Raw genomic sequence first — 24,602 nt, 5'->3', positions numbered from 1 at the left:
TTATGTTTCAAAATCGCTTGTATCCATGATTTGTTTGTTTGTTTTTCAGGTTTTACTAGAAGGAAGCCATCTTTTTCATGACCATCTTTGGATAGTTAAGGATTTTTTGCTTTCTGAATGATTTGGAATATAGGATTTGTTATTATTATTATTAGCCTTCTGGTGGTCCAGCAGCCATGGCTGAGGTTCGATTCCCAGGCAGGGCGCTAACCCAGCCACTGAAGAGTCTCCCGGCCACTCTCAGTGCCGGTCCCAAGCCCGGATTAAACCGGAGGGTTGTGTCAGGAAGGGCAACCTTTGCCAAATTGAAACATGTGGACCAAATGATCCGCTGTGGCAGCCCTGAACAGGGAGTCACAGAAAGAACAACAACATTATTATTATTATGTTTAGGGTTTAATATATGTGACGTTCCTCAAGGAATTCTTTTAGCTAAATCACAGGAGAATCAGATTCCTGTTCTCTTGGCTTACGGCACCAGAACCCGGTTTTGCTTGTTGTAAGCCCGTCCACCTCAGCGTTTGACATGTCGTGCATTCTGAGATTCTTTTCTTTTCATCCATCATGGCTTTAAAGAGTGGTTAATAATACCTTCCTTTTAGCATGATCTCACACATTTACCCATCTACAAAGGCAGAGCCCGAAGCCATTGCATGGGTGTTCCTATTAATGCGACCAGCAGTAATGTTATCGATTTTGTGTGTGGGAAAACATTTCTTGACTTTTTTATTTTTCAAAACAAACTTTACGCAAATCGAGACCAGGACTTTATGGTACCTTTAATTGCAACAGTTTCCTTATTAGAAAGTGGAACCATTTTCATTCATTCATTCATTGTCTATACCCACTTATTCCTAGGACTCCCAGGGGTCTGCTGGAGCCTATCCCAGCGCACATAGGGCGAAAGGCAGGGGGTACACCCTGGACAGGTGGCCAGTCCATCACAGGGCCACACAAGCACACACACACACTCCCTCCTATGGGCAATTTAGAATTACCAATCAACCTAATGTATATGTCTTTGGACTGTGGGAGGAAACCGGCGTAAACCCACGCAGGCACGGGGAGAACATGCAAACTCCACACAGAAAGGCCCCAGTTCGACCCCAGGATTCGAACCCAGGACCTTCTTGCTGTGAGGCAACAGTGCTAACCACTTAGCCACTGTGCTGCCCTGGAACCATTTTATGAAGCAAAATAACCATCGAGATTTTCCCCTTTTGTCCAGAAAGACTTCAATCTTTAAAGCCATTCATCCTTCATCAGTAAAGTGTTTCTCTTTCAGTTCTTATAGCAGGCGAGGTCTACAGTACTTGACGGGTGTCAGAGTGTAAACATCATCATCATCATCATCATTTTGGAAACCTCTCTGGTTTCCTCACATCTTCAGCTCCACATGCTTCTCATTAAAACTTCAGATCGGAGCGACTACAGCATGAGGATCAGCTTTACTCTCAAAACTACACTGTTCACAATGACTCAGCACTTTCTGATGTTTCTACACCGAGGGGCTTTTGTTTTTATTTTTTTTACAGACTCGGCACTACAGAGCGCTCTTGTAGAGTTCTAAAAATCTGTGGTAAGGACTCATAGATTCATGTTTCTTGATGTGGTGGTACAGGGTTTGACCCTGGATTTAGGTTACTGTCTGTTCAGAGGTTCTTAAGTTAAGTCTTTGTCACATATACATTACTGCACAGTGAAATTCTTTCTTCTTTGGGGTCAGAGCGCAGGGTCAGCCATGATGCAGCGCCCCTGGAGCAGCTTGGTGGTGCTGGGGCTTGAACCCTGATCTTCTAGTCAACGACCCAGAGCCTTAACCACCTGAGCCTTCTCCAGGGTTCTATGGTTTTCTCCCAACCACCAAAAAACAGTATGTGGCTCAGTGTGTGTGTGTGTGTGTGTGTGTGTGTGTGTGTGTGTGTGTGTGTGTGTGTGTGTGTGTGTGTGTGTGTGTGTGTGTGTGTGTGTGTGTGTGTGTGTGTGTGTGTGTGTGTGTGTGTGTGTGATGCACTACACTGGCATCCCATTCAGAGTGTATTCACATGACTACATGAGATCCACCATGACCCTAAACCAGCAAGGTGAAGCAGATACTGAACCCGAAACTGATCCCCTCACTCAAACGTCTCACTTCTCAAATCAATCCACTTTTTTTTCCAAAAAGTTACTCTTTAATACTTTTTTTTTTGTCTGTGGTTATTACAAAGATGTCAAGCATTGATGTCAAAAAAAACACAGACTTGCATGAAACAAACATTTTCCCGACACACAAACCATTTTTTTTTTTCTTTTTCTTTTCACATACAGAACACACAGCGTTCACACTCAACACACACACACACACACACACACACTCAGACAAATCTGAGCGTCAGATCCGAGCCGGATTCGAACCAGACAAACTTCTCGTGTATCTCCATTATTATACACCAAAGTTTCTGGGATGGAGAAAACAAAACAAAACAAAAAAATACTTCTTTACCGAAGCCAAAACTCTCGACTGCAGATCTGTCTCGGGATTTAACCGAGATGTTTCTTGCTGTCTTCTTTGAAGCGTATTTCTCACCGGAGAAGTTGCGGTTGTTTAAAACGTACATGTACAAAAACGGAAAGACATTTACAAATACATACAAAAGTATACACACACACACACACACATCAGATGGTTGTACAGACAGGTATAATTCATATAACTTCATATCAGCATTGAAAGTACCGAAGCAGTACTGAAGTGTTTATCTGACAGACGAGGCCAGCAAAAGGACATGCTCCTTAAAATAAAAAAAATAAAAAAAAAAAGAATTAAAATAAAATAAAAATAAAACCAACAATTTGTAGGTTTTTCTTTTTCTTCTTCTTTTTTTTTAATTTTTTTGTTCTTTTTACAGTCAATGCTTCCAGCTTTGTTATTTAACCACTAAATATTTAAATCCATATAAAATTCCTTTACATTTCGGCTAAATATCCGAGTCAAAAACAAAACAACAACAACAACAAAAAAAAAGCAAGAGAGAGAAAAGGCACTGCCATTTGTTATTCTAAATACGACTTCCCAGCCTCACATGCATGTTTTAAAATATAAATTACTATTTTTTTGGGGGGTAAAATTTTCCTTTTTTTTTCTTTCTTTTTTTTCTTTTTTTTTTTTAAAACATATGATGGTCTTTTAAAATATATATATATATATATATATATATTTATATATGTAAGCCTGCAGTCAATACAGGACATCGGCTCTTGAAGATAATTAAAGGACACAGTAAAGCGGCATAGGATACAGTATAGATGCAAGGTTTGTTTTGTTTTTTGTTTTTGTTTTTTGCTTTAAAAGAAAGAAAAGAAAAGAAAAGAAAGATAATTACGCCATACGACTAATGAACAGAGCCGGTATAAAAAAAAAACAAAAACAAAAATAAATCAAACACTTTGGAATATCTTTCTCTTTGAGCTTTTTTGGTTGCAGTCGTGTGCAGTAACGAATAAACACAAAATCACCCCGTATAGGATTGGATATACACTGGCTTGCCGGTTTATTAGGTACACCTGTCATCACGCGCTCACGCTCTCCTATGTCAATGGTGCGCTTAATAAGCTCTTGCGCATGCGTGGGTTTTTACTTGTTTGTACAGAGATCCATCCATCCATTTTCTATACCCGCTTTATTCCTAATCACGGGGATCTGCTGGACCCTATCCCAGCACCCATTGGGCGTACACCCTGGACAGGTCACCAGTCCATCACAGGGCCACACATATAGACAGACAACCACACACACTCCTAAGGGCAATTTAGAATGACCAATCAACCTAATGTACATGTTTTTGGACTGTACACTTCGAGGTACAGAGACAACATTTGAAATTTTTAATTGTTTGCTTTTTGCATGATGATGATGATGATGATGATGAAATGCAGGGACCTCGCAGACGTTCGCGTGCTTCATAATTCGCTTGAGAGGTTTTCGACAGACTGACGATATTATTTTACAGCTGTATTCGTTGTACTGTGGTTGTACAATTTAACAACTTCACAACAGAACATGATCTAGACAGAAGCTGAAGCAAGGATAGAAATTATCCTGACTAAAAAACACGCAAGTTGATAATAAAAATATATATATATATATTTTACGTTCTCTCTCTCTCTCAACATAGCCACCGCAATATAATATTCTTGGCTACAAACATTTTCTTTTTTTTTTTCTGGCGCAAAAAAAAGGAGTTTTTCCAGACCACCAAACATAAGTTTATAAAACAATAAGAGATTATTTCAAGCACGCCCAAATCAAATCTCTCCAAAGCGTAAAAGTGTGTTAAACTATCTCTGAAGCTCGTGAGGGTCTCGCGCTCGAAAGGTGTGCGTTCACTGCCACACGACTGCAAAACCCATGTACATCTATAGTCAGCTGTGTTGTGTTTATCATCTACGATAATGCGTTAAAACTCCAAACACCGCACTGTACAGCATGCGATCGGCCACCGGGGATCCCAGAGCGAGTAATTGACACAAAAAAAAATAAAAATAAATCAGCGAATAAAGAACAAAATCAAACAAGGACTATAAAATACAGTTATCTTAGATAAAGAGGAAATAAAATACAACAACAACAAAATAACATGAGATGTACTTATGGTTACCAGCCATAGCGAGTTAATACATACGGTATCTTAAATAATACATCTAATGAATACAATAACCTCTGCGACAATAATAGAAAATAAAAAGAAAGAATAAATAAATCATTTGAGTCTGATAATAGAGTTCGTTCAAATGGCAGTGTTGAGTGGCTATTACACAAACGAACCGCTCGAATGAGACCCACACACACACACACACACACACACACAAACACACACGAAGCCTCGCCTCACAGCGGCTTAAGAGCATGCTTCTATAAAACTGTTTTACTTTAAAGTTTCATCAAAAGTAGTAAAGAAGCCTCCTTGTTCAGAACAGAATTAAGGGTGCTCTTGAATGTATCTCACTTTTAAAGCGCTAGTATATGACACGTGACATGAAGGCATTCTCTGAGGCGTCTATATATATATATATATATATATATATATATATATATATATATATATATATATATATATATATATATACACGTGTGTGTATAAAGTATAAGGAAAAGTAAGTAAGGCAGTGATAGTCCATGCTCTGCCCCATCTTTTTCAACTCACAATAAAGAGCATCATTCTTAGGGAACGTAGCGAAGTGCCTCATTCTGTGCTTTCAAGTACAAAGTCTCTGCAGACCAACAGTGGAAGTTTTTCAGGTGAGTGGGTGAGTTTTAATGGACGTTTGTAATTTTTGTTTAATTATTATTATTAATATTAATCATGCGTGTCACGGATAAGCACGTGAAGCTTCAGGACTGTAGCTATGAATTAGACAAATGAACGTAAAAATCAACAACAACAACAAAGAATGTATCTACTATTTTTTACGATTAATAAAAATCTTTTGCCTGTGAGCTATGAGAAGGAGAAAAAAAAAAGCTGTGCTAGCTAACTTAGCTAGAAAAACATTCGCAACATTTAGTCACAGAGAAGTCTCTGTTCTGACTAGGATAGTCCTTCCATCCATTTTCTATACCCGCTTTATTCCTAATTAGGGTCACGGGGATCTGCTGGAGCCTATCCCAGCACACATTGGGTGAAAGGCAGGGGTACACCCTGGACAGGTCACCAGTCCATCACAGGGCCACACATATAGACAGACAACCACACACACTCACACTCCTATGGGCAATTTAGAATTACCAATCCACCTAATGTACATGTTTTTGGACTGTGGGAGGAAACCAGAGTAAACCCACGCAGGCACGGGGAGAACATGCACACTCCACACAGAAAGACCCCTGCCTGTTCGAACCTGGGATTCGAACCCAGGACCTTCCATAGCATAGTCTAAACACAGCAAAACTACTACTTTTCTAAACTCGCTAGAATGAAGGGTTCAACACTCAGAAGCTAGATCAGACAAGATTGATAGTTAGCAAAACGAACGAACACTAAAGAGAACTTTCACTCACTGCACCTTTACACTTTACACTTTTCTGACCGTCATGTCTGCCAGTGATTTTTTTCTTTTTTTTCAAAAGGCCTACATATTGAGAAAAGGCCACTTTTGTTCTGCAGAGACCCCTGACTCAGCACTTTTGGACTATTTCTTTTTCTCACTTTGCTAACGCGTGATAGCATCTTTGGACGTTATCTAGCTCGAGGTGCGGCTGTGCATGATGCCAACAGCCCGTGACTCTATTCCTAACTGTTATTGTAGTGTTTTGTTGGCAGTGTCGAGCTAAAAGCATACACACACTCATGATAGGGGTGTATGTGGGACTGTTCTTTCTTTCTTTTTTATTTATTTTTTGAATTCTAAGCTAAAGATTTATTAAAAATCAGTTCAGTAAACTGTCACACAAGCACACTCCCATGTTAGTTGTCACACATCTGCCTGGCGTATCCGCCTGCACGAGAGGTTTATCAAAAAAAAATAATAACAACACAAACCAAAACTCCTGCTACCTACAACTGATTTTTTCTTCTTCTTTTATTTCCAAGGGATCCCAGCCCCATTGAACACCCCTAGTTCATGATCTGTTTTGTGTGCTCCAGCACGCTTTGCTCAATCTATTGCACTTAAGAGTGTTTGCTTTCAATAGTTCAGCGTTTCACAGCACCGAGTGCACGACAAACAAGATTTTATATATAAGGCAAAACAAAAACCTACGATACACAAAACTCTACAAACCCTCATTTTACGGGCTTGAAATTGCCCCGAAATTTCAACAACCCTTAATAGGTTTCTAATCGACGATCCATTCCATGCAGAAAACCAAACAGCTACTCGAAGTGAAAAAAATCACAGAGAGGGCCGAGATTCACAAAGATAAACCCGGAAAAGCTTATTCCACACTGTAAACCTACTAACAGACTACCTGACCTTTAAGACAACACTGGGAGGGGGTTAGGGTTAATGCCATCTTAGCATTTTGGTTCTGAAAATGCTAGAGTGCTTTGAATCCGTTCTTTAGAGATGTCTCGATAACTCTTCGCCTTTCTTTCGTTACCGAATCGTGACGTGTCAGTTTCAACACTGAGAACTTGCTGACAGATTGGTATATTTATATAAAATATTTATTAGCTGTAACATATCGCCAGGGATGACGTGTTTGGCATCACTGTGCTCTCGGACAGACTTTAGCTGAGCGTGTCCACTCTGTTAATTAGCTGTTTTTTGTTTTGTTTCCTGGTCACACTGGGGGGGAAACAATTTTTAGTCTCCTAAAGGCTTATCAGTGTTTTCTGACATCTACATGAAGGCACATGACTGCATGTTACATCATTTGACCACCAGATGGAGCTACATACTTGAGTAAATTTCCCCCGGTCACTCCAGCATGCGGATAGTACTATGCAAAACCTAAATTTACATTTTTCTATTTATTTACAATCCCGAGCATGAAAATAGAAGCACGGCCCCAAACGAGCAGTGGTCCAGTTTAGGCTTTTTTACATGACTGTCACTTCCTTAAGCTTCTCCCAAGACGTTCAGATACAAACATGCTGATCAAGATCAGCGACTTCTATCAAATAAGATTTCAAGCTGGAAATCTCGCCAAGTATCTCTTTCCATTCCGGACAAACACGTCCACCTTAGCCGGACTTACCATATGCCTTCATCCACTTCCTTTGACGTCCAAATCCACTTACTACATTCCTTCCCCTCTCGATCTACCTCACATCCTCCACATGCTTACATCACTTCCTTTTTCCCCATTTGCGCTCTCTCTCTGTTAGTCTGTCTCTCTCTCTCTTTCTCTCTCTCTCTCTCTCGTTCCTTCCTGTTCTCCTCTCTGACCACTGCTGCTCAAATTTTCACACAACAGCTCTCCCAAAAGAATCCGAGAAATAACGAAAACTTGTAAACTCATGCTGCTGTTAGAGATGATAACTGATAGATGTGTGTAAACGACTTGGTTTGGTGATTCCACACAAGTTTCTTTTTAGTGTGTGTTTGTTGATTACCGGCAGTTTTTGTTTTTGGTTTCTGTGGGCAGCGAGGCAGCTTCACAGTCCTCAAGTCTCATGGATCTCTCCTGTCCTCTGTCCTCTTCTCCGCATTCACCAAACCTCAGTACAATACAGTACCTCTGATCGTGTTTAACGTTTTTTTTTTGTTTCTTTGTATCTCCCAAAAATATCCGATGGCTAAATGTAAAAGAAAAAGTAGTCATGGTGACGATGCTAATGATGATGATGATGAAGATGATGATGATGGGAGCTGGTCAGTTGCAGCAGGCTTTCAGAAGAAGGTGAATGGCAGCATGTAAGCCACACGCACCAGCCCATTGACTGAGTTGGTTAGATGCGAAAGTGGGCGGAGTTTAAGGACAATGCAGGCGTATGCCTCACAGATGGCCCTCCCCTCCACCGTCTCTTCAATTCATGGATAGCTCCGCCTCCTTTTCGTGCTCTCCTTCAGATAGTGGATGTCCGATCAACACCATCTACAAATGCACAGCGAAGAACATGCGCATGTCAGTCATTCGTTATTATACTGTTTAATTCAGACTAACTCTCTGCCACTGAGTCCCAGTGAAAGAGGCGTGGCCTTTGAGCTTGTCACTATCAGTGAAGGAGGCGTGGCCTCTTAGCCTGTCAATATCAGAGAAATCTTTTGGTTTAGAAAGTGTGCATAATACTACTACTAATAATAATAACAATTATTATTATTATTATTATTATTATTATTATTATTATTATTACTCAAATTCTTTTCTGGACCAGAGCATGTAGATGTCCAATATCCATCATAAAAAAAACCCAAAGGTGGCACATAAATAAAATGAATTATGATGATTAGTAGAAAGTGTAGCGGGGAAATACTCCAGGGGGGATGGGGGTAAGTTTTGGCTGAGCGTGGTCCAGGAACACAGCCAGCTCTGTGGGCAGCGGCTCGGGCATTCCTGAGCTCACCGCAGTGCCTTACTGTGCTCCAAACACACAAAGCCGCACTTGTCCGGCCACTGAGGGTCTCTGTCTCAGCTCTGCTCCTAAAAAACACACACACACCCTCGCTCTGTGAAGGGAAAACTCCTCCGCTTTATACGGGAACGGTCACCTTTTTTTTCCCCCGCAGCCTAAAGTCACACCCAGAGCGGTGGGGTTATTCTACAGTCTGACGGATTTGCTGCGTTTTGTTGTGGCTGCTGCTCTCAAGCTCGGGTTACGTCGGCGAAGGAGTAACTGACGAGCTTCGCTCGAGAACTCTCGGAGACGGAAAAGTACATTATTGCCCCGTCCAAAAGCTACAGTGTAATTTTCCTCTGCAGCCGGGGACCGACGGTGGAAGCACGGCTGCAGTGTTTGACCTAATTAAGGAGGATGCCGTTTCAGACGTTTCGCCGATAAAGAACGCTTTCTGTACGTGCTTTACAGCATAACGGGCCAGTCTTCACCGCTACCTCAAACCATGTTTGTTCACATTCCAAACTCTTTGCATTTGAAGCCAAAGCACAAAATGTACCCTTCCAGTGTTTCCACTGCCTTACAGGAGCGCTGCCTTAAAGACACAGAAGGAAATTCTCATTCCGGAGTGCTTTAAAGCCACTAAGAGTGGTCAAAATCGTTCTCCGCTCATCGCAAATTGAATCCGTCACTTAGGGCTAAGTTTGGTGTGTGAGGCTGATTTCTCCATTTAGCTAACAATTAAAGGATTGTCTCAGGCCCTGTCAATAAGCAGATATTGTTTAGTCCAAAAGAACAGCGTTTAGTATCTCAAGAATCACATTCAGAGCAGGCATTCTGAGTAGTAAACTAGACTAGAGCTTGTACCTTGTAATTTTGACCACTGACCATAAAAAAAAACTCTATGATGACCATGGAGACGTCCATGTCACACACCCCGTTTAGCTTGAGTGCACGGAGGTCGAAAATCACATGATTCCAGGCTTCGACTTCCCGTTTTGGAGATACACCACTGTCCAGTACAGTGTGTATCATGTTACAGTGTAATATAAGGGCTTGATAATGAATTTGTTGAAAAAAATTCTTTAAAAAACGTCTGTAAGATGATTCAGAATGGCACTATCCGGTGTCACCCAGATGAGGATGGGTTTCCTTTTCAGTCTGGTTTCTTCCACACGTCATCTCAGGATTTCTTTAAAGCTGCCTTTGTGACAGTGTCCTTTGTTAAGAGCGCTATATAAATAAAAAACCCAAATCGTGACAGAGCCGCAACTATTTTCAGCTCGGTTACGTCCTACCAGCGTCACATAGCATCGAAAAACAAATTGTTCCAGTCGGTATATACAAAACAAACGTCTTATACACTGGGTTTCAGTGTGATCTCTGGAGAAATAAGGACACTGACGTGTATGAACAGGAAATGGATTTACCTTCTAGAGCATGTTCGGTCATACTGCGGCAGAGGGACTCCAATCGATTATTGATGTCTGGCTCCGTCACAGGAACCTGCAGATCTGTGACAAACACAAACAGGAGGGAAAGATCAGAGAACCGGCGTAAACATGACACCACACATGGCAGCTAGTACAAGGTCAAATCTAATTGGTCAGATGGCTTAAAAGTATTTGGCTCAACGCAGGCATTGCTTTCAGAAAATACTGTTTTATGTTTCAACTAAATCCACCTTTATCACAGTGACAATCGATATACAAACGCTGTAAACAATCCTAATGGAGAAAAGCTTAAAAGCCCTTTATATCTTTGAGGCCAGAGTGGATTATAAATATTTAAATATATATATATATATATATATATATATATATGGAAATGTATTAACTTGTTAACTATTAATATTACCTTTTAGTTCATATTTACAACTGTTCTCCTGAGGATTATCAGTGCTGGAGAGTTGTGCCATATGAGAGCTGCAGTAAGAGACTACAGCGTCATCCATGTTAGTGTTAAACACTCGGGCTTAGGCTGAGTCAGCAGTGCCGGGGTCTTCACAAATCCCTCACAGGGTCACACAGCTGACTCAGGCAGGGACTGATGGATGGAGTGCATACTCCATGTGCTAATTTTAGGTACCAAATCTTCTAAGGCTACTCTACACACTCAAACACACACACACACTCTATCTCAGTTCATGTCTCAGTTTAACCCGCTCATTTTAACCGATCTGATTTGATCATCAGAAAGGAGCATGTGAGAGAGGCAGTCAGTTTGACCGTCACTTTCTGGTCTGGACTTGAAAGACGGGAGAGAGAGAGAGAGAGAGAGAGAGAGAGAGAGACGGGAGGCAAGAGGAAAAGAAGAGAGAAAGAAAAAAGATGAGAAGCAGGGGAAAAAGAGAAAGAAGACAATGAGAGAGGAAATGAAGGAAAGGAAAAGGAGACGGATGAGAGAGAGAGAACAGTAACTGGACTAGGGCTAAGAGCCACAGCGTACAAAGAGTGTCATTGTACGAGCTGCCCTTTTCCCTTTTCCTTCTCATTCTCCTTCTCCTGCAAACACACACACACACACACACAAGGTTCCCCTTCTGTCTACACTGCTGGATCGTCTGCTTTTTATGAAGGACAAGACTACAGGAAGTGAGTGTTGACACACTGATGTAAGGGTTTTGCTCTGGAAGCAGCGGGTGAGAGCACGACTGTCTCTGTGGAATGTGTGTTAGTGGAACACTCTTTTCCTTAAGCTCACACACACACACAGTCACCTCACATGACCACACAACTCATGAAACGTTAATAAGCTCTATAGAAGACCTCAGCAGGATTCCTCCACACCGAGAGTTCACCGTCCCTTTTTATTCGTTCAACAAATTTCGAAAAATAAAGCAATGAGAAACCTGCAACACTTTCTGGGACGTGCAAAATGACCCTAGAGTTCCATTCTGTTTACTATTCTCTAACTATTCTGTTAACTATTCTCTCTTGATGTCATTTTGCATCAACCCAGAATCAGAAATCTCCAAATGAACGGAGGTAAATAAAACATGTTCAGTATTTACAGCTTATCTGAGATCTCGGGAATATTTGAGTAGACTACAGAGAGTCTTTGTGTTGTATTCAAATGTTTTGATTTTAAATTTGATAGGATTTGATGATCTAGGACCTGTCACGTTTTCGTCATCGGTTTGGGGTTGTATAACGCTTTCACTGATAAAAAACGACTAAACAATTCAAAACTCGACACCAAACATGTCTCGGCTAATTGGCTCCGTTTGAGGGTGAATGGAAAATTTGTGTAAGCCAGGTTTAGTGTGTAGCAGACAGTGTGTGTGTGTGTGTGTGTGTGTGTGTGTGTGTGTGTGAGATTATCTCCTACCTGCCTGCTGGAACATGGCCATGGTGTGTGGGTTCGTGTGGACGGGTAGAGAGCGCGTCCTCTGCACGGAACTGTGGGTGCGACTGGGCATGCTGTTACTGCCGCCTGGGTTAGCAAACCATAGACCCTACACAACACACACACACACACAATGAGCATAACATAACTTACTGTCTCCATTCAACCTCTACATGCCTCAGGAACTAACACTGTGTAGTACTGAGCTACAACACTGGGCGTGTGACCGAAATACACACAGCTGTTCTGTTCTGTTCTGTTCAGTGTTGTGTAGGGCAGGATACACTCTGAAAAGGAACAGGTCTATATAGAACCTAAAATGGCTCTGTCACTTGCTTGGTGTACGGAACCCCAAATGGTCCTCCTTATGGAGAATTCTTTATGTAGGGCCATTATGAAGGTTTCAGTGGAAAAAATGTGAGATGGATCTTTGGGGAATCATTTAGGGCGTCTTTATTACACTGATTTCACCTTCTTTCAATTTTAGACCTAGAAAGGATTTTCTATATAGAACCATTTTTTTCTGATTCTATTGGCTATTGAACCTCAGAGTTCTATAAAGAACCAATGAAGAAGCATTTTTAAACAAAATAGTGCAGGAGTCAAAACCTCCACGAAGAGGAAACATCACTGTACGACAATACAGTGCCACAAACAGCTGACACGGGAACACATCGTCATCCTGAGACAAAAAAAAACAACGACAACACGACTGACTATTCTGGACCTGTCTCTCTTGCTTCCTTACTAATCTCTCTCTCTCTCTCTCTCTCAATCTCTTTTCCCTTTCTCGGCCCTCTGGTACAGGGAGGCAGGGAAAAACAGGAAATGCCTATGCACTGTTCTCACTGCCTCTCTCCCTCTCTCTCTCCTCCTTTCTCTCCTCCTCTCCCCTTCTCCATGCTGCCTCCCATTCGTTCTTCTCCCTCACTATGACTCATCCTCATACACACACACACACACACACACACACACACACATACACACACCCCTAACCCACAGACATGAATCGGTTGGAACTTCCTCCCATTGTACAAACGTAGGAAAATGTTTCAGCGGCGCACACACACACACACACACACACACTGGAAAGACAAGCTAACAGACTTCCATAATAATTCCTTTACATAAATCAACACTATGAAAACTTCCATTTCAGCATCGATGTGGAATTTGTGGAATGCAGAACATCGCCTGAAGTTCCACTTAAAAAAAAATAAAAAACATTTGAATCAATAGAGAGTGTGTGTGTGTGTGTGAGTGTGTGTGTGAGTGTGTGGGTTATCGTCCATGTCTGTCCATGTATATTTTCCGAACCATTCAAGGCCACAGTTTTTGGTGATCAGATCATCGTCGATCAGACGTCTGACCCAACGTTCACAAAAGCAAGTGACGAGGCGACCGGGGACGAGCGACATTTGAATTAAGATTTTCTTAATTCTATGCAAATCAGGTACGACGCTGTAAAGCGACAAATCCAAACGATCGAATTAAAGATCCTATGCCCTCGCATGCTTTAATGTTTCTCTGGCTCCTGATTTTCGCCCTGTTATTCATTTTGTGTTTAACCAGCTAGCTATAGAAGCTATATAAAGCTATGACACTTTCACATCATACGTAAAATAAAACATGCAGACAAACCTCACGAGAAACAAGCAACTTTTGAGCGCTATGCAAAAAGCTATAAGGAAGCCTTATTGTGTTTACATATGGAATCGGACACACCCACTAGTCTGCAGACTGTGTACACCTACATGTCCTTCTAGCTCTAACGTACGAGTCTGGCATTAGACAGGATTTAACATCAAATCATTTAAATAATCCAGAAAACCACAGCAAAACCAGTGGAAAGTCTGATGACGTCATTATGTTTCCTCCCGCCTTTACAATCACATGAGGAGAAAGGAAATGCGATCACAAGATGTACCATAAATACCATGCTTCTGAATCTTACACCCTGCTGCACTACACACACTGTCTGAGGAACCATGTGGCTTATGGTATAATGGTGTTTACTAAACTATTTTTCTTAAATCTGACCAACTATATATATATTCTGTTGTAGGTCAGTATTTAATAGTAAAGTGCACTGAGATGGCAGGTGAATCAAGAGCTGGGGTTCATTTCTGCTTCATCATACAGTATAAACCCCATGAAACTACACTGTGTGTGTGTGTTACCTGTCTGCCCTGCTTCAGGTTGGTAGGTGTGTTGTTGGAACTGCGTGGCGTGTGCGTGTGTGTGAGCAGGCCGGTGGTGCCCAGCAGGCCGAGCCGGGGCGCAGGAAGACTCCGAGATGGCACCGGAAACTGCCGCAGGTTCCTCCGGGAACACACACTGCTGCCCACACACACAGCACTGGGAAGGGAGTTGGACTGACCGAAACCACGGCTGCTGCAACACACAAGCACAAGCACACGCACAGGTTAGCATGACATACCACTGCTATGACATCATGATAAAACTAAGGAATCTTGTGGGAACCGCGTGCTCGTGTCAGGACTCGCAGTGGTGAAAGGGGGGGGGGTGTACGATTACCATTTCATATTTCAGATGCAGTGTCGGAGTTTCCACACTTTGACAGAGCCTTCAGAGCTGTTTAATGTTTCACAGGAACAGTGTAACTCGTTAAAAGTGTCTGTTTGAATGATACCAAGCGCTTTGGGGGGTTTTTTTTTATTTTTTTATTATTGAAACAGTCTGAAGGAAAATTTAAAGAATGTGATGATAGAAGTCTAATAAAACACCGCGTAGATGTTTCCGATCCTCCTAAACATTCCTGCTGCATTTATAAAAGCTTGGAATGCGTTACAAAAGGTTTTGCCCTCACGTGTGTACGTTGATCAGTGCTAATCAGTCGGAAAATGAGCTAGCGTGCTTATGAGCCATCGACATTTCATGACGAAAAGGGAGCCTACAAAGTGCACTCAGTCTTCCAGTAATGCAGCTCAGTTATCTGTATATACTGTACATAAATACCACGTTTATGCTGTAAATTCTCCTGAGAGCTATTTACAAATGAAATCCGCTCGTATCCAGATTGAAAAACAAGGCCCTGTGTGTGTTTGTGTGTGTGTGTGTGTATGTACTTCTGAGCAGAAATGATTGACAGCCTCAGCCTGCTGCACCGCTCATGCAAAAATAAACACAACAGCGTAAGCAGATCAGGATCGTACCAACCGCCTGAAATACAGAGTTTAACGGTGCTTAACGCTTTTGCTCGCTAGGTTTGTTTTCCGGGAGCCTTGAGGTTGCTTGCTTGAGTCAAACAGATACATGATGAAACATGTTTTGGATAAGGACGGTCCTTGTGGATTAAATCTATGTTAGTCAAGCTTAGTCCCTTCTCACGTACAAATTCCTTATAAAGCAGGATTCTGATATGGAGACAAAGAGAGAGGGGAGGGGGTGAATACTTTTCGAACACTTAGTCAAAGCCAACATTACATTACCTCCTCTGCTGACGGTACCCAGTCATGTCCAGGAGAGGTTTCCGTGGAAACGAGCGTACTAGCTTCTGCACCTGCTGCCTCCATGACGACAGTCTCTTTTTCTGCGTCTCTGTGAAAGCCTGCGAGACAAAAGCGGGCGGAGTCACAAAGGTGCCGAATGACCCCTCGTCCCCCTCCTAAAACCCCTTATTACTAATAACAATGTTTAAAATAATTCTATTTTTAGTTATTTACTTAATTACTTAATGAATAACGAATAATTATTATTTAATCCTGTTCAATCCTCACCTCATGGAGTTCACACTTATTGATGAGCTGCAGATACGAGCTGATGTTCTCCTCATCCGGCCGAGACACCAGCAGCTGTGTGCACACTGACACACACACACACACACACAGAGTTATACACACAGCTCGAGTGCAGTTCAGAGATTGAGTGGTGTCTGTTTGCTCACTTACAACCTTCACAAGCTGCATGATAATCTGTTTAAACCACACATTAAACATTAAACACACATAGAGGAGCCGAGTTCATCATACTCATGCTGTCCGTTACCCATCCTTCCGTCCGTCTGTCTCTATTATATGTACGTGTTGTGTCCAGTGTTTCCAGGTTGTTAGATAACCAGATCGGCTGTGCTACAGTGTGTGAGAGTATGTTTTTATCTGTCTATGTGTTCATATGCAATATATATATATCCTCAAAATGATAGGAATATCTGACAAATTTGTGCTTGAGCAGCTGCCTTTTTTATTACAAAAACTGCAGATTTTTATGAAATAAATAAATAAATATATGAGCCAAATGGTTTAGATTTGATTACTGAGGTTTTGCCACAGTAATGTCTCTATAAGGATTTGTAGGAACTTGCATATAGCAGGTCCTCACAAAACAACCTACAGATCTGACTAAAAAAAAGTATTAAACTAAACTAATGAACTAATAATAAGTAAACTAATACTGATATGTAAAGATGTGAAAATTATCCCCCTATAATTTGTGCTCATGGGGGACATTTGGTAAGCGCTCACGAGTAAACCTTGTTTTTTTTTCTACAAAATCTGCGGCTGAAACGTTTCATGTTCAGGTTAGACTAAACCGTAGCACATCATGACTTAGTTAATAATTTTGTCCGTGGAAAGTCCTCACAAGTATAGTAAGACACACATGTTTGTTTATGTGTACCTTTGCCCATGACGCGTGTGAACTGAGCAGGAATGTCCCCCTCTGCTATGAGTGTGGTGCTGCTCTCGGCTTCCCCTCCGCTCACACACACTCCGGTGGCTGCGCTCTTTCCCTCGGCGCTCAGTAGGGAGCGCTGTGGAGACTCGGCCACGCTGTTGAACGCTTTAATGGGAGTCCCGACGATATAATGGAGCTCCTGCAAAGGAGAACGCAGATTCCCACCTTCCAACACATCCTGAGAGAGAGAGAGAGAGAGAGAGAGATGTGAGAACATGAGATGACTAGAGATAAAGAAAAATGAACACACAGCAAAATGTTTGATATAAGTGAAATAATAAGCAGGGAGAGTTATCAAGACTGATAGACACAAAGTGAAGGAAAGAGTGTGAGCGAATGACAAATTATCAGATGCGAGTAGAATTGGTATTCAAGGTCACAGCCAGCTGCATTATTTATTTTTGACGCGTCCATAAATTGTAGATGAGCAACGGTCAGGTGTTGGGATATTTCTGCCGTGTAATGAGGTGCAAAATGACATGTGGTGATGAAGTTCTCCCGAAAATACATGCATGTTTTCATCTACGCGGCTTGACCAGGCTTGAACAGCTTTACTGCTTCCAGCTGAACACTGAGTCCCTGTTTTCTGATCTCGTTGAAAACACTGAACTGAAATTTGATTATTTTCCATAAACACTTTTTCCGGGTCTGAATTCGTTCCCTAGACGTAATAATATACTTTGGAATCTCTATTTTGACAAGGGTAGAGGGATGGCATACTTTCGGTCCCAATCACTAGCCAGTCATGAGGATCTCATGCTCATGTATGTATGCGGAAAAGGGCTGACTGTGCTTTCCTCTACATGTGTTACGTTGCCTTGTGATCAAGCATGGGCCACAGTTTGAAAGAGATAACTATAGCTAGCTTTGCACGTCTCGGAAGAGAGCGCACGTTAGCTTTTTGTTATTAAAAATAAATAAAAACAGCAGCAGGAATAGTATTAGTAGTGGTTAGATAAGAACTAGACAATCTGAGACAGACTTAAATCCATTTATTTATTATTAATATATCACGTAATTATACAGAAGCTGACAAACATCCACTCCCTTTTTACACTGCAATACTAGTCGTATTAAGGAATGAGAAAGAGAAAACAAGAAAAGACAAACCTTTTCCAAAGAGCGCAGCATGTTCTGTCTCTCTTTCAGTTTCTGGATGCTGATGATGATCTTGTGCCGCGCCCCTTTAGTAACGCTCTGTTGTGAGAGATTGTAGCGTTTGTTGTGATGTTCTCAGATCATTTTGATGATAGGACACAATTCTCAATTCTGATTGGTCAGAAGGTGTTGATTAATATTCTATAATAGCAGCTCTGACAGCAAAATCAAAACCGGCATACGTATGCACTATGGCATAAACATTGTGTTCACACTGAATATTCCAACAAAAATTGCACTTCACGTATCTAAGTATTTATTTAACCGAAAAAAGTGAATTGCGTAAGTGTAGAATGTTGGGACGCTTGTGTAATGGAAGAGGGGTGGGGCTACTAGGCGCTGACAGCGGATCAGAAAAAATTTTCATGATGGTCGATGACACTCCGGTGTTCGAGATATCTATTTATATATTTAAATATAGTCATTTAGTTCTATCGTAGTGTATATGAAACACACAATCGCACACCCAAGACGCTCACCTGTGCCTCCAGCTGCTGCTCCGTCAGCGACATCATCTCGTCATAGGTCATAGTGGAGAACAGACCAGCGTACTTGTGCAAACGCAGACTCTTCAGCCATGCCGGAACGTCTGTGGGCAAGAACACACACAACATGGGTTTGGGTAACCACAGAAGGAAAAAGAATCTACAGAAACTATAGTTGCTCAGTGGGAAAGCTTCTACACCTCCAATCACTGATCACCAGTTCAGCTTACTGGTATCTAAAGACACAATCCTGTACAGCAGTGCACACTTGAATGTCTTAAAAGAGTGAGTGAGTGAGTTGATGGGGTTTAATGAAGGATAAATTAGTTACACCCACTATGGCAGTTCACAGAGACAGTTCCCTCACCCCTCATGCCGCTCCCTTCCTCGTTGAAAGAGCTCCGGAGTGCCATGCCCAGGCCCGAGCCATCTTCTAGGTGCTCGCTGCCACCGCTCCCTGATGACGCCACGCTGCTCTGAGGGGACAGAGGGGCGTGGTCAGGGGTGAGAGGAGCCCCCCGTCCCCGCAGGTCCTCCTGTGAGAGCCAGCCATGCCCCAGAGGCTGAGTGGACGAGCCGCTCATCGGGGGAGTGAGAGAGACGGAACGCTTCAGAGGACTGTGCTGACCCGCAGACTGCAGGACTGTACACAAACACACACACACACACACACATATTATACAGTGAGAGACAAGAATCAAACCTAACCTATACCTGTTTATGGCATCACTAAAAAGTTGTTTTTAATATACAGGCGGCTTCATGGCTTGTACACGTATAGACTCAAACAAATCAGATTCAATTAAAAATCATAACAAAGACGTGGAGATTTCACACACGGCTCTCTGAGCAGCGCTTGTAGTTATGTCAGAAGTCTGAATACAGATGTGCACACCGTCTGGGTTAACTCCTCCCTGTGCCCACATAATTCAACTCTGAATATGGCTGCTGTAGCATGAAATTGCTATCGAGTGCTTTCTCTGTAAAGACGACTTAGTCAGGCCTGTTCTGAGGCATCAGGCCTACCAGAGCTCATAGGGAGCAAGTGTATAGGGCAGGTGGCAGAAGGGGGCAGGACAGGACGAAAAACCTATAAGCAGTAGAGTAGCAGTTTGTCCTATGTATAGGCTTTCCAGGACCGGTTTTAAAATAGGTGCCCAGCTAACATTACACGCTCCAGTCCCTAAATATTAGCCATTTCCCCTAAATACAGACCCCACAAAAGCCTACCTTACAAGGGAAGGGAAGGAATGGCATGCGGTGCTCAGCTGGGGACGGACTATGGACTGGGAGGTGTGGGAGCGTCTGTTTGTCTCGGTGTGGCAAGGAGGAGACGAGATGCCGAGCTAAAAATTGAAATGATGCTTTTGACTGTTAATATAACAGGTTATGGGATATAGGACAGGCCAGGGCCACTGTTTACCTATTATCCGTATTTAATTCTATAGAGAATTTTTCTATGACGTTTGCACAGTATTTTTTTAAATACCTAGACAAAACAGCATGTGTTAAACGCTGGACTCATTGTGTAAAAAGTAAAAATGTTATTTGAAGCGGACACAAGCCGAGCTGGTTGTAATTCTAATAAGTGTGTGTTTGTGGTCGGTGACGGAATGACGGGAGGTTTAAAAAAAAACAAAAAACGGGCTTTTGTGCTGCTCAGACTCCAAACAGTTTAAAATAAAGGGGATCTTGTGGAGCCAAGCATTAAATGGGCCCTTATTTATATCTTCAGCTGTCTCCTTCATCAGGAATAAAAAGGAGCCTCGCATTCTCCGCTGGAAATATCCCGCTCTAACCACAGATATTTTCAATCCTAATATCTTTGTCACAGCCACTTCAGTGCCACACACTGCCAGTATGTTTCTCATCCTCTCCACGTTGTTGTGTCAGGGGTTTGTGTCCGAGAGTCTGGCCAAAAGTGAAGTGAACACTGTGTTCTCCCTTCAACATTAAATGCAGGTGACGGTGTAAAAAATTAAAACATGCAACTCATTACTGCTAATCGACCACAGAGGAAAATTCATGCATGTTTAATTTGGGGCGAGTTTCTCAAATTGAGTTCATGTGCAGTTTTATGGTCAGTATGGTCAATCCTTGCGCAAGTGTAAAGACATGTTAAGTCATGTTATTTGTTTGCTCTTGGGCAGATGTGGCACAAAATCTGTGTCTGATCTGAGATCTGAACTATGGCCCACAATCAGCGTTTCAGCAAACAAGTCTCTCAGGAAACAAAAATCAATTCTTTAACTGACCTAAAATGTACCTTTTCGGGGTTTTTTTTCTTCATAAAATTCTCTCACTACACCCTTCATACCAACACTGACACAGAGCTTCATCAGATCGGACTCAATGTACAACACTTATCAGACTTCATACACAAAACAATGATCAGACTCAAAGACACACAGCGATCAGATACACAGTGAACATGCTGATCAGATTTAGTGTATACACACTGATCAGACTCAATGTTTATACAAAGATCAGACTCAGTGTATGCAAACTGATCAGACTCAGTGTTTATACAAAGATCAGACTCAGTGTAAGCAAACTGATCAGACTCAGTGTTTATACAAAGATCAGACTCAGTGTATGCAAACTGATCAGACTCAGTGTTTATACAAAGATCAGACTCAGTGTAAGCAAACTGATCAGACTCAGTGTTTATACAAAGATCAGACTCAATGTAAACAAACTGATCAGACTCAGTGTTTATACAAAGATCAGACTCAGTGTTTATACAAAGATCAGACTCAGTGTTTATACAAAGATCAGACTCAGTGTAGGCAAACTGATCAGACTCAGTGTTTATACAAAGATCAGACTCAGTGTTAATACAAAGATGAGACTCAGTGTTTATACAAAGATCAGACTCAGTGTAGGCAAACTGATCAGACTCAGTGTAGGCAAACTGATCAGACTCAGTGTTTATACAAAGATCAGACTCAATGTAAACAAACTGATCAGACTCAGTGTAGGCAAACTGATCAGACTCAGTGTTTATACAAAGATCAGACTCAATGTAAACAAACTGATCAGACTCAGTGTAGGCAAACTGATCAGACTCAGTGTTTATACAAAGATCAGACTCAATGTAAACAAACTGATCAGACTCAGTGTTTATACAAAGATCAGACTCAGTGTAAACAAACTGATCAGACTCAGTGTTTATACAAAGATCAGACTCAGTGTAAACAAACTGATCAGACTCAGTGTTAATACAAAGATCAGACTCAATGTAAACAAACTGATCAGACTCAATGTTTATACAAAGATCAGACTCAGTGTAGGCAAACTGATCAGACTCAGCCTACACATAGAGACTGATCAAACAACAAACACTGAAGACTCAATGTCAACACACTCCTCAGACTCAACATAAACACTCTGTTCAAACTCAAAGAATGGACACTAAACAGGCTCGGCATAAACACATTTATCAGACCAACTGTACACTTATCAGACTCAGTGTACACAAACACTGACCAGTCCCAGTGCAAACACACTGTTCAGGGCCATTAAAACATCTAACATAATATAAACATAAAACCTACATCTAACATAAACCCATAGTCCAGATATGAGGTAAACACTGATTAGATGCAATGTAACCACTCTCATCAGACCCAATGTCAATACACTAATTAGGTCCAACTTACACACTTATAGATTGGCTTTGGTAAAAGCAGTCTAATCAGATGTAAATTTCTAATGCTGATCATACCAACAACATATATACACTGATCAGACAATAGGTTAAACCATTGACCAGACTAAAGAGAAGTCAGATTCCAGTGTAATCACACAGTGACCAGCCTTAAACCTAGTGATCAAATCCAACATTAGTAGACTAATCAGACCCACCAAAAACACACTGACCAGACTCAAAGTTAAAACTCTGACCAGACTCAATGTAAACACTCCAAACAGTACGATCAAACCCGTCGATTAGACCTATACAGACCCAACAAGTGCGTATCAGACCTAGTGTAAATAACCTACACCTGCTAATCAGACTCCACATGAACACATCAATCAGACTTAATGTAATACTGTAATATGTCCAATGAAGGCCCGAAGTAAACTTACTGGAGTTGCTTCCACTTCCTGTGCCCACTGTATTGATGGTAGAAGGGACTGATGACGATGGATATAGAAGAAGATGCCCATTCTCACAACCCTGCTGTTGTTGCTGCGTGTGCCAGGTGGCGATGCCCGAGTCTCTGGATCCCTGCCAGCCGTTGAGGCGATCATCAGAGCCGTAACGCTGATGCTGGGCATAGAGGTGATGAGAAGAAGGCACTCTCTCTAGTGAATCTCCTCCTCCTCCTCCTCCTCCTCCACCTCCTCCAGCAGTGCGAGTGGCTGCCCGTTCCTCCAGATGGTTGAGCCAGAGAGCGAGATCGGCCCGGTCCTCCAGAGACGTGGCCGGATGGATGAGAGCGTACGAGAGCAGCTGCCTGCTCTCCTCGAGGTGCCGTCCAAACTCGATCGTATGCGTGAGGATTTTGGGAAGTAGCCGCATGTACTCGCTTTTGGCTTCGCCGTTTCCAGGCTTGAGGAGGGGCAAGTGGGTCAGGACCAGAGAGATGAGACGCTCTTTTGGCTCGACTTGCCACTGGCCAATCACCGCTGAGAAAGAGAGATGAGAAGATATATTTAGGATATATTTATTTTAGTAAACATATTCAATTTACGTATTTAAAGTCTTCAGAGGAGAGATTTTGTGGTTTCTCGTATCATGACAAAACCCCAAATAACAGCGATACAATCTAATATAGCATCTCTAGACAAATATGGCTAGCTTCTCCACTGCAAGAGGACAGGGAAAGATCATTTCTTTATTTTACCCGTTGTTCAAACCAGTTGCCACAGCGCTATGTCTAAACTATTACGCAGTGTACAAGCAGCTATACATATCCAACATATCCGACCTATTGAGGCATGTCTCAGAAACACTTGTCCTGTCCAGTTCAGCTTCAGCTATAGATACTCTGAGGTCATGGACACTTTGTCCAATACCACAAATAGAGGACTGGTTAAAGAACAGTATACACATTGACAAATGTGTCCTGATTAGGGTTGCACTGAAATTAATTCCATGATCGTTTCCATTTATCAAAGCTTAATATTCCAAAATACAAATAATATTAACAAAAAAACCTAACATCTCGGTTTAGATATCCGAACCTGAGCTGATACCCAAGCTGGCTAGCTTCATACATTACATATTAGCTAACTACATAGATTTCATATTAGGGTACATCTCATGCTAATTAGCTAGTTATATACCTTAGTGGGTTACATATACCACAAGTTAGCCAGACACATATGTTTAGCAGCTTGACTTACTGTAAATAAAAACAACAGTTCATATATCTGAAACGGACCCTGTTACTAACACTGGGTGACTAAAATCAGTTGTATATACTATGTATAATGCTAGTTATCCATTAATGATTCAAAAATATACTGCTGAATATTCATAATCATGTGCATATTCACGTTATGCTAGTTTGCTAGTTACATATGCTCCATATTAATTACATATCCTGCATATTAGCTGTTCAAATATGCTGCTAATAGCTAACTAGATATTTATATCTATACACACATTCATGTTAGCTGGTTTGTGATGCTATTTGCTGCATTTTTATTATTTATCCTGCAAATTAGCTAGTTATATAAACCACATATTAGCTAGTAACTAATTCTAGTTTGCCTGATATATACTGTGCACTGTATATTAGCTAGTTACATATCCTGTCAGCTAAACAGCGTCTGATAAATAGCTTTTCAAAACAATTATGGCTAAATGAACAATCCTACTTAGCAACTGAGACCACGGTTTTTACACTTTTCTACAGACTGCTATTGACTGATGAGCTTGAGGTAAAATTGAGTAGGTGTGAGAATATAAGTCAGTTAGCCT

At 41.6% G+C, this 24,602-nt stretch overlaps 1 protein-coding gene and 1 long non-coding RNA gene across 6 annotated transcripts in view; both read right to left on the bottom strand.

Annotated features, from left to right (window-relative positions):
- Positions 1–28: 28 nt before the first annotated feature.
- The window catches only part of LOC131359205 (uncharacterized), a 105,783-nt gene continuing 81,209 nt past the window's right edge, over positions 29–24,602 (bottom strand). The window contains exon 2 of the long non-coding RNA XR_009205761.1: positions 29–1,126. This is a non-coding gene — a long non-coding RNA (uncharacterized LOC131359205). The remainder of the gene's footprint in view (positions 1,127–24,602) is intronic.
- The window catches only part of samd4a (sterile alpha motif domain containing 4A), a 42,134-nt gene continuing 24,765 nt past the window's right edge, over positions 7,234–24,602 (bottom strand). For 2 of the 5 annotated variants that reach the window (XM_058398849.1, XM_058398848.1), the window contains exons 3-13: positions 22,760–23,302; positions 19,005–19,310; positions 18,662–18,771; positions 18,135–18,221; positions 16,968–17,202; positions 16,070–16,155; positions 15,782–15,900; positions 14,510–14,723; positions 12,312–12,438; positions 10,412–10,495; positions 7,234–8,521 (exon numbers count right to left, since the gene is read on the bottom strand). In XM_058398849.1, coding sequence (XP_058254832.1) covers positions 8,493–8,521; positions 10,412–10,495; positions 12,312–12,438; positions 14,510–14,723; positions 15,782–15,900; positions 16,070–16,155; positions 16,968–17,202; positions 18,135–18,221; positions 18,662–18,771; positions 19,005–19,310; positions 22,760–23,302 — 1,940 coding nt within the window. In that variant the 3' untranslated portion in view covers positions 7,234–8,492. The remainder of the gene's footprint in view (positions 8,522–10,411; positions 10,496–12,311; positions 12,439–14,509; positions 14,724–15,781; positions 15,901–16,069; positions 16,156–16,967; positions 17,203–18,134; positions 18,222–18,661; positions 18,772–19,004; positions 19,311–22,759; positions 23,303–24,602) is intronic. The other 3 variants (XM_058398850.1, XM_058398852.1, XM_058398851.1) reach the window with 3 other exon arrangements.

This window comes from Hemibagrus wyckioides, linkage group LG09 (genome assembly GCF_019097595.1).
Source record: "Hemibagrus wyckioides isolate EC202008001 linkage group LG09, SWU_Hwy_1.0, whole genome shotgun sequence".
NCBI classification, from domain to species: Eukaryota; Metazoa; Chordata; class Actinopteri; order Siluriformes; family Bagridae; genus Hemibagrus; species Hemibagrus wyckioides.
The sequence above is the reverse complement of the archived record's forward strand: the minus strand, read 5'-3'. Positions and strand labels throughout refer to the sequence as shown.